This window comes from Anopheles ziemanni, chromosome 2 (assembly GCF_943734765.1).
Source record: "Anopheles ziemanni chromosome 2, idAnoZiCoDA_A2_x.2, whole genome shotgun sequence".
NCBI lineage: Eukaryota > Metazoa > Arthropoda > Insecta > Diptera > Culicidae > Anopheles > Anopheles ziemanni.
In genome coordinates, this window is record NC_080705.1 from 7643510 (window position 1) to 7652500 (window position 8991).

Genomic DNA, 8991 nt, shown 5'->3' on the forward strand with positions numbered 1-8991 from the left:
CGTGCCGTTTCCATGGTGCTCGCATACTAGGCTAGTAGTTGCCCAGCCACCCTTGGTCGCAACCCCTCCAAACGGAGGCTGCAACATTGATAGAATATTTATCTGCCCTCGGTCGCGTTCCCGCGCTCACTCTCTCTCTCTCTCTCTCTCTCACCGTGCATCGTGCGCTCCATCATTTCCCGGAATTAAGTGGCCTCGCAGAAAGGTGAAAGCAGCGACTTCGATAGATCCTTGTCCGCTTTTCCCCCTTTTCCTTTGGGAGCGGCCGAACTGCAGCGTCGTCAGGTTGCGGAAAACATGACTCTAAGCTTAAAATTTATTAACAATTTATGCATCGTGCAGAACTGGAAAATCTTATGAAAAATTCCATCGCCAAACCGAACTCGGTGCAGAGAAACCTTCCTTCGGCGACCTTTTCCTGAGACGCCACTGACTGAACGACGGTTGGTAGGTATTTAATCGGGCAGGAAGTAAAGGGGTCGGTGGGGTGTTTGTTTTCCGGCCGAAAGCAAAAGGCCCGGCTCGGCCGATGCCGGAATCGAACGGATTTTCGATCGGGAAACATTCTCACACCGGTGGCCGGATCTTTCGCACTTCCCGAGGGGCATTTGCTCGAAAAAAAGAAGGAAGAAAAACGGAAACGAAGGACCCTAGATGGGCTCGAAAGTGCGAAGAATAACAAACTATTGGAAGCTTAAGCCTTTTCTCGTTACTTAGCTGCCACGCGTTTCAGTGGGGTTCGTTGGGATGCCGGAAAATGCGACCGGGCGACGGAGCATGAACCTCGGAAAGCAGCCACCAGGGAAAGTGCGATTGGGATAGTGCCGTGTGCTTAATGCATGCGCTACAAACTGTGCCTTTGGGGGGGCCCAGAATTCGGCTGATGCCCGGCATGGTTTACATTTCTTTTGGCTTTTTGAACGGGTTGGCTCTGCGAAGGACGAGCTGGATTCACCGAAAACAAACAAAAAACTTCAAGTAGTCCCCGTTCATTATGCAGTCCGTACGAAAAGTTTATGGGGCTACGAAAAGAAAGCTGCTAAATAATCCAGACACGAGACGCTCGTGAGAGATTCCCTTTGGTATTTTTATCGCTATAAATGCAAGTAATTTTTTGCAATTTTTTATGACAAAAAACAGTTTATTGATCTTGAAAAACCAGACCATTGTTTTGCAGTCTTCTGCATACTTCTTGAAATAATTAAACTATATTCTTGCTTATTTTAAATAAATCAAAGTTTATTAATACCTAAGCATAGCTGCTCAACCATATACGCATGTTATATAATAAATACAATATAAAAATAAAATATTTGCTGCAGTTTTTGTCATTACTTTTTCGTAGATTAACATTTGTCGGCCGAAATGCGGAACGAAGCGCCTAAATGGCTGCAACAACATCGTCCCAGCATTTTTTCCCCGTTGCCTCTCAACCGAGGCATATCCTTCACGGTGTGCAGAATCAGCAAAACGCAATATAACTCACATTCACACCGACAGCGCGGCAGTAGTTTCGTAAGGACGTTTCGCCCGGAATGAGGTAGAATCAGGCCAGAAGCAACATGGGATCGGAAAAACGAGCCCACACAAGGAACACGTTCGGTCTAGAAAGCGGCAAAGGACCATTTCTTGGTGTGCGTACCCCCACTCTATCACCCTCAAAACCTCCATAGCAACAGTTTCCACAGGAAGCGATCCGTCCACTTGGGAAAAGATGCGAGGTGAAGAAAACGACAGCACAGAAACCCACCGAGAGTCCGCTTCCGGTCGCTGGTGTGCACGGGGTTGTTTGTGTTGGTGTGGGTTTGTCCTACTGGCCCAAGGCTCTACCACTTTCACCCCACCCCCGATGGACAGAAATTGTTTTATTGTGGAAGCGAGCGCTGTGATCGGAAAGGAAATACATCCTTGAGAGCTTCCACCATCCTATCACTGGCCGGCCATTTTCACCCGCCGAATCGACAGGAAAACGCGACCGGTTGCGCCGGTTGCGCCGCCAGCGAACCTGCTGTCGTGTACAGTTTTTTCGTCCCCACACCCGTCCCCCCACCAATAGCCCCCCCAACTGTGGGCGCTGCCACCGGAAAGCTGCACTCCTGCAAAAGATCGACGACGAGGCTGTTTTCGGGGGCTGTTGTTGTGACTCTGGGCCACTTGATTTATCGCCACCCACACGCAGCAGCACACCCTCTGCGGAAGGAAATTGGTCCCCTTGTTCCTTCCCAACACAATTTTTTGCCCGAGCCACACTGGCCACAGCAGCCACGGAAAATGGCCTAACCGATCGGTATCGCGGTGCCGGCAAAAGTCGAAACTATGGTTCGGGGAGGGCGCAGTGGGAAATAAATTTAAACGGCAAACCCACCCGCCTGCTCGGTGGTTCTCCTCTTCCGGCCCACCGGCCAAAATGGCTGATAAAACTTCCAACCACCCTCTCATCGCGTTTCATCGTGACTTTCTCCAGCGCTGCGCAAATCGGGGAATCGAAACATAATGCTCAAAACAGTACCTGTACGTGTTAAAATACTTCGGTATGGATTATTTCCCACGCAGTACACATACGATGTTGGGAAAATATAGGATTCCAAAACCAGAGAATAATTATACCAAGCGTTTGGGAAATATCGACCTCGCTGGAAAACGGTTCAAGTTGCAGTACTATGTTTACCGCTAATGGTGGCCGCGTTTAATTAATGGCGCAACAGATAAGGAACATCCGGACCAAACCATTCGGCACAAGCAACTGCAAATGTTTGAGGTTCTTTGTATAGCCTACCAGAGGGTGTTCTATTCTGCTTCAAAACGATTGTCTTTTAGGGGACCATTTCTTGCATCGTTAACAAATTACTCGGATGAGAAAAAACGAGAAGAAATTAAATTGTTTATTAAAAATCCACGTAGGCTTATAGTTAATAGAATACACAAAGTAGTGGACCAATGTGGAACTCAAATTTTATTTCCTCACCACCCTTAGTGGTACAAGTAATTTCAATTTCTCTATTTATCCCGATAAAAGACAACCGTTTCTAATAATGGTTGTTAAACTCTATGTAAATAAATCTTCCACCAACCGGACACTAACCATCATTCGGAAAACGATATCGTCCGGTTTGGTCATTAGCGCTCCGGTGATCACTATTTTCCACAGGCCCGGAGCCAACGAGTCGGGCAGCACGTCCTGTGGGAAAATTTTGTCGTGTATATAAATGGCCCGCTCCGAAACGGGACACTCGCCGGGGTCGGGAAAATTCGTCATATCTTCAACAGCCGTTTTGTACTCGTTGTGTAGATTCTCGATGAACTGACAGTAGCCGCTGGTCGGAAGTCGCATCGGGTAGTGCTGGAACTGCTGGTTACCGAGCCGGCTGTGGAACACGTCGCTGGAAAACTGCAACGGATTGAGATCGAATGGGTTGACCGAATGGGTCCCACCTCACAGATCCGATTGGCTTCGACAGCACTTGCCACTCACCACGAGGTTATCATCCAAGGGCTGCCTAACGTACATCGTGCCATTCATAACCGTCGTCGTTCGGTTGTACTTACGGATGCGCACATCTATTTCCGCATACTCTTGCCCGAAAACTTGCTCCACTCGCTCGTAGTTCGCCTTGTAGCAGACCAATGGCTCAATTAAAATGGTCACTATTGTCAGCAGCTGAGCGTACGACACACTCCACATTTTGTGGCTTTCTGGTAGGCAGGGTTGCGTGGTACCTCTTCATATAAGAGACGGCCTTGCGTGATTTGCACGATTTAATAGCGTTAGATTGCGATAGCGAAAACAACATGCTGTTTTCACATTCGACTTGCATCTGTGTTCCACAAAGCAACTTTTCGATCAACTCCGCACAATCAAACATTCAAACATGGCTTATCTTAGAGAAGGCAAAAATAAACGAAAGTGCCGAAAGGAAAATTTGAGTTTTGAAGTAAACAACACGATTTAAGATATATCTGCCAATACTGTGTGCGATGCAACGTGAGCTGAAACATACAAATTAGAGGAATCTGGCTACACTTGTCAACTTTAGTTCAACTTTGGTATTTTTTAAATACATGGAAATGTTTCAAAGATCAGCAAAATATCTGATACTTGACTCTTGAAATAAAATGTATGCAACACGATGCATTGAACTTCATGCTTATCATTAAGCTTCAGTAAAAGTTTACTTAGAGAAGTTAGAAAATTGAATAACATTTGAGAAGAACGTGACACAAACAAACGGAAGCGTCCCGTTTTGAATAAGAAGAAGTACAAGTCACCATTAGATGGCACGTGTATGATCAGCTCACGACAGGGAACCCCCAGAGCTATAAATGTAACATTTATAACGATCGAATAGTTAGTAGCAATTCGACCAAAATGCTGTATGTTGTTATCTGCTTTGCTTTGATCCTTTCTTCACATGGACTAGAAATGGTTTACGAGCGTGTGGAACTGGTATCAGGAAGCGAAATATTAGGAAGTACACTGCGTGTACGCAAGTATAACCGCACTCAAGCGGTTATGAACGGAACGTTCACAATAAAAATTCCAATAGACAATACATATGTGGTAAGATTCATTCGATCAAAGCATGGTCAGTTGAATTTCACAGATTGAATTTGAAACACATTGTTATAGGTTAGTACAGACGTCTTCCATAGCAGCCTGGGCAATCAGCAGTACAACCATTACCCGATCAAGCTCACAACCGAAGGAATGTGCGATTTCATACATCGCCTCAAAGCAGATTACGGAAGATTAGTTAAAGATTTTATAAACTTTCCGCCTAAGGGAGAGTGCCCGATAATGCCAACGGAGGTACATGCGATCAATCACATATTCACATCGGAAGGTATACCTCCAATTCTGCAAAAGGGTCTCTGGAAGATGGTGATACTTACGAAAAAGAACAATGAAGAAAAGGCCAACCTGGAAGTTGTATTGAAAGTTTATACAAATAGCTTCTATTAGAAAAAAGAATTGGAAAATAAATTGAATACCAAACGCGATATACTACTTCTAAAGATTTGTTTTTATAATAATATTTCTAAATGTTTGCAAACCTAAGTGAAACATAAAATCTTGATATTACAAATCTTGAACAAGTGAAATAAAATTTATTTTCAACAATGCATTAAACCTCACACTCATCATTAAGCCTCAGTAAATGTTTACTAAGAAAAATTAGACAATTTAATAACAATTGAGTAGAACGTGAGTACTGTCGTGACTTTTGCCCGGTTTCCTGCGTACACCCGCCATTCCAATTAGAAGCAGTTTTCTTTTCTTTTTTTTTTTTTTATATATTTGATACAAATCCTAAAAGTTCTGACCACTGTCTTACACGTCCGTCCAAAAACTGCCCGTCCTTTCGCTTTCTCTTGCTGATCGTCGCTCAATCCTCTCACCAAACGAACCCTCTTTTTTGTAACTCAGGATCTTCAGATTCTCTCTTGTGCCTCTCTTGTGTTGATAGCTAATCCTTTCATGGCACATTCTCATTTTTCGTTACTCTCCAAGTTTCTTATCTATTCTATTCTCTACATTACCTCACGGCATACATTCTCATTTTTTCGTTACTCTCCAAGTTTCTTATCTATTCTATTCTCTACATTCACCCCCGCCCCTACTCTACTGAAAAATTTGATATAGGAACATATCCTTAAGTTTTTCCGGTTTCTTAAGCACTCTTTTCGGTCTGTTTTCCGTAATACCGTCTAGCCTATCTTCGGAATGATCTACCGATTCATGTTCGTAATCCTTTGGCGCTGACTCAGGTGTCACTGTCAGTTTTGTACTTGTATTTGATGGAAGTTGCTCCTGTTCTAACGCTTTCTTACAATCAACCACATTGCGGGTATATTGTACTCCACGTTCATTTTGAACAACTACTTTCGCGCCTTGTCTACTTATTATAGTATACCGGTCGCTTGAAAAGGTTCCATCTGTTTTATGTTTCTTCGGAAATGAGAGGAAAACTTTATCTCCCACGGCTATATCTGACTCTTTTGCTCCTCGACGCGAGTCGGCGTACGTTTTGCTAACTAATTTAGTAAATGTATCCCGCTCGCGCACGTCAGACCTGTCTATATCGGATGTTAACTTAGTTTCCCATAGACTAGGAAAAAATCCTCGATAACGCCATCCTACTAAGAGCTCAAAAGGAGTTACATTAAGTCTAGCATGTGGTTTTATCGTATTATGGATATGTACGTAAGCTTTTAGGGATTCCCTCCAATTTCTTTTTTCTTGTTTGGCCCCGGATATCGCTTTGATGATGCCCTGGTTTTGCCTTTCGACTGCTCCGTTGGACTGCGGATTTAGTGGGATCGATTTGTTAATTTTTATGCCTTTCTCCTCCCAGTACGTTATAAATTCAGCGCTTTGGAAGGGTGGACCATTGTCACTCTGTATTGTTAACGGTAAACCCCATGTATAAAATATCCTATTTAACGCCAGTATAGTACTCTTTGCGTCTAAGCAATTCATCTCGGTTACTACTAAGTAACGTGAGTATGTATCTACCACTATCAAGAACTCTCCTGCTCCACATCCTGGTAACGATAAAAAATCTATTTGGAGTACCTGCCATGGCCCTTCAGGAAGTTGACGGTTGATCAGCGGCACTGGTGGGTTTTTTTTAGAAATTACTAAACAGGTCGTGCATCTTTTTACAAAGCTCTCCACTTCCTTGCTCATGTTAGGCCACCAAAAATATTCTCTCATAATGCGTTTCATAGCAGAGATCCCAATATGACCTTCATGAGCCTTTTCCAACAGTTTAATTCGTAATTCCTTAGGTGGAATGATTTTATCTTCCTTGAAAACCATTGACCCTAACAAACGAATCGATTTAGATTCCGCCTCGTATCTTCTAAGCTCTGCCGGCCAAGATCTAGATCTAATGGCCATTCTTACGGTGGTAAGTTCCTTATCATTTTCTGACGCTAGCTCGATATCCTTCCATGATACGCTCAATAGCCCCTCATCCAGAGCATAAAGAAGATGCTTATCGTTATCCTCATCGAAAGGATCATCATCCTGAGTTTGGCCTATCAAACGCGATAAAGCGTCTGCTACGTTCAAATGACCCGGGATGCGCTTCACCGAGAAGTCATAATTTTGCAATCTTAATGCCCAAGCTTCAGCCCTTGTAATGGACCGTTTACTTTGTCGGTAGCCCTCACCATATATAAATTCGTTTGCTTCGGAATCTGTACGGATGACGAACGATTTACTAGTTAAATAAAAAGCAAATCGTTCTACTCCCCATACGATCGCAAGTGCTTCCCTTTGAGTTTGAGGGTATTTTTGTTCCGTTCTATTTAGCGCTTTTGAAGCGCAAGCAATTATACGCGGCTTTCCGTCCGTCCCAAACTGAACCAAAACGGCACCTAGGCCCACAGGAGATGCGTCTACATAAAGCTCAGTCTCGTCTTTGTAGTTGAAGTAGCCTAACCTAGCAATTGGTTGTAAAGCTTCGTACTTAAGAAAGTTGAACTCCTTTTCTTCTGAATCTGACCAGTAAAAGGATTCCGATTTTGCTAGCTCACGCAAATGTTTTGTTTTGTCAGCCCGCATGTAAATGAACCTTTCTGAGAAATTAATGAAGCCTAAAAAACTTTTCACTTCTTGCACGGACTCCGGTCGACGAAAGTTATGAATTGCTTTTAATTTATCCTCTTCAATACAAAGACCCTTGTCTGACATAAGAAAACCTACAAACTTAACTTTCGTCTCGCCAAAAACGCATTTGTTCGAATTAATACGCACGTTATGCGTTTTAAGCTGCTTAAGAACAGTTTTCAGATTTCTATCATGTAGTTCTTTTGTAGTACCGTGCACCAGAATATCATCCAAATAACATATCTGGCCTTGGCATCCAGACAATATCTTTGTTTGCATTATTTCTTGAAATATGTCTGGTGCATTGCACAGACCAAATGGTAGCCGCTTAAAACGATAGGTTCCATTACCCGCGAAAAAATTAGTCAGGTGCCGCGATTGTTCCGCAATTTCCACGTGGAAAAATGCGCTGGTAAGGTCGATTGTGGAAAACCATTTAGCACCATGAAGATCAGCGAGAATTTCCTCCAAAATTGGCATTCTGAATGGAGTACGAATGATACATTTGTTAGGGCCTCTTAGATCTACTACTAACCTAATATCGTCTTTGCCTTTTGGGACGACCAACAAGGAAGAGCAAAACGATCTTTCCATAGAATCTGTGACAATTTCTATAATTCCTGTAGCCAGAAGGTCTTGAAGTCGCCGTTGGGTTTCCTCCCGAAACGGCAGGGGAATATTTGTAAAAATCTTGCGAGATGGAGGTTTAGTGCTGTCATATGACAATATTACTGGAGACACGTTAAACTTCGGGAATTCATCTGTCGCCGTCACAGCGAGGATTTCACCGGGAAATCTAATAGGAACACTTTCATTAGCAACCGTGCGATTGACGTTCACGTCAAGTCCTAACCGTAAAACGCTGTACCTAAGAGCTGTATCCCTTCCAAGAAGTGGTTTAGCGCCTTTGATAACGTAGAATTTTTCGTAGAAACGTGGTCTGTCCTCTGAAATAAATAATTCGGCCACGAAGGTCCCTGTCACTTCGATTTCACCCGGACTGGCATACGCACGAAGCGGTTTATCTGAACCACTTGAGATGCAGTAGAGCTGCTTCTTTGAAGTTTCGTCGTTCTGTAGTTTATCGAAGATATCTTCATTGACGGTATTCACTTCTGCACCGGAATCTATTAAGAATACCACGGATATACTGTCTGCAATGCGGCCGAGGATACATCCTTTCTTGACTTCGAAATCGTGTAATGTATTAACGGCTAAAGCACTCTGTTCGACAACCTAAAAAATAATCATCAAGGATATTAGTTACCAATCATTTTTTTTTTTTTTTGTATTCTTAATAATTTACAGAGATTACTTCTATCAACAACCTTTAAATCATTATCAAATTATCTTATTTATTTCAGGATACAGAAAAA

At 43.1% G+C, this 8991-nt stretch overlaps 1 protein-coding gene across 1 annotated transcript; it reads right to left on the reverse strand.

Moving 5' to 3' along the window:
• Positions 1-3046: 3046 nt before the first annotated feature.
• On the reverse strand, positions 3047-3682 carry LOC131293094 (uncharacterized). The gene is made up of 2 exons (XM_058321177.1): positions 3473-3682; positions 3047-3388 (listed from the first exon to the last, which is right to left on the reverse strand). Exons 1-2 carry the CDS (start codon positions 3680-3682, stop codon positions 3047-3049), a joined length of 552 nt encoding a protein of 183 aa, XP_058177160.1.
• Between the last annotated feature and the right edge of the window lie 5309 nt (positions 3683-8991).

Coding starts and splice junctions, on each gene's coding strand:
- LOC131293094 (XM_058321177.1), bottom strand. CDS start 3,682: ATGTGGAGTGTGTCGTACGCTCAGCTGCTGACAATAGTGACCATTTTA. Junction 3,389..3,472: donor CCTTGGATGATAACCTCGTG/GTGAGTGGCAAG, acceptor AATCCGTTGCAG/TTTTCCAGCGACGTGTTCCA.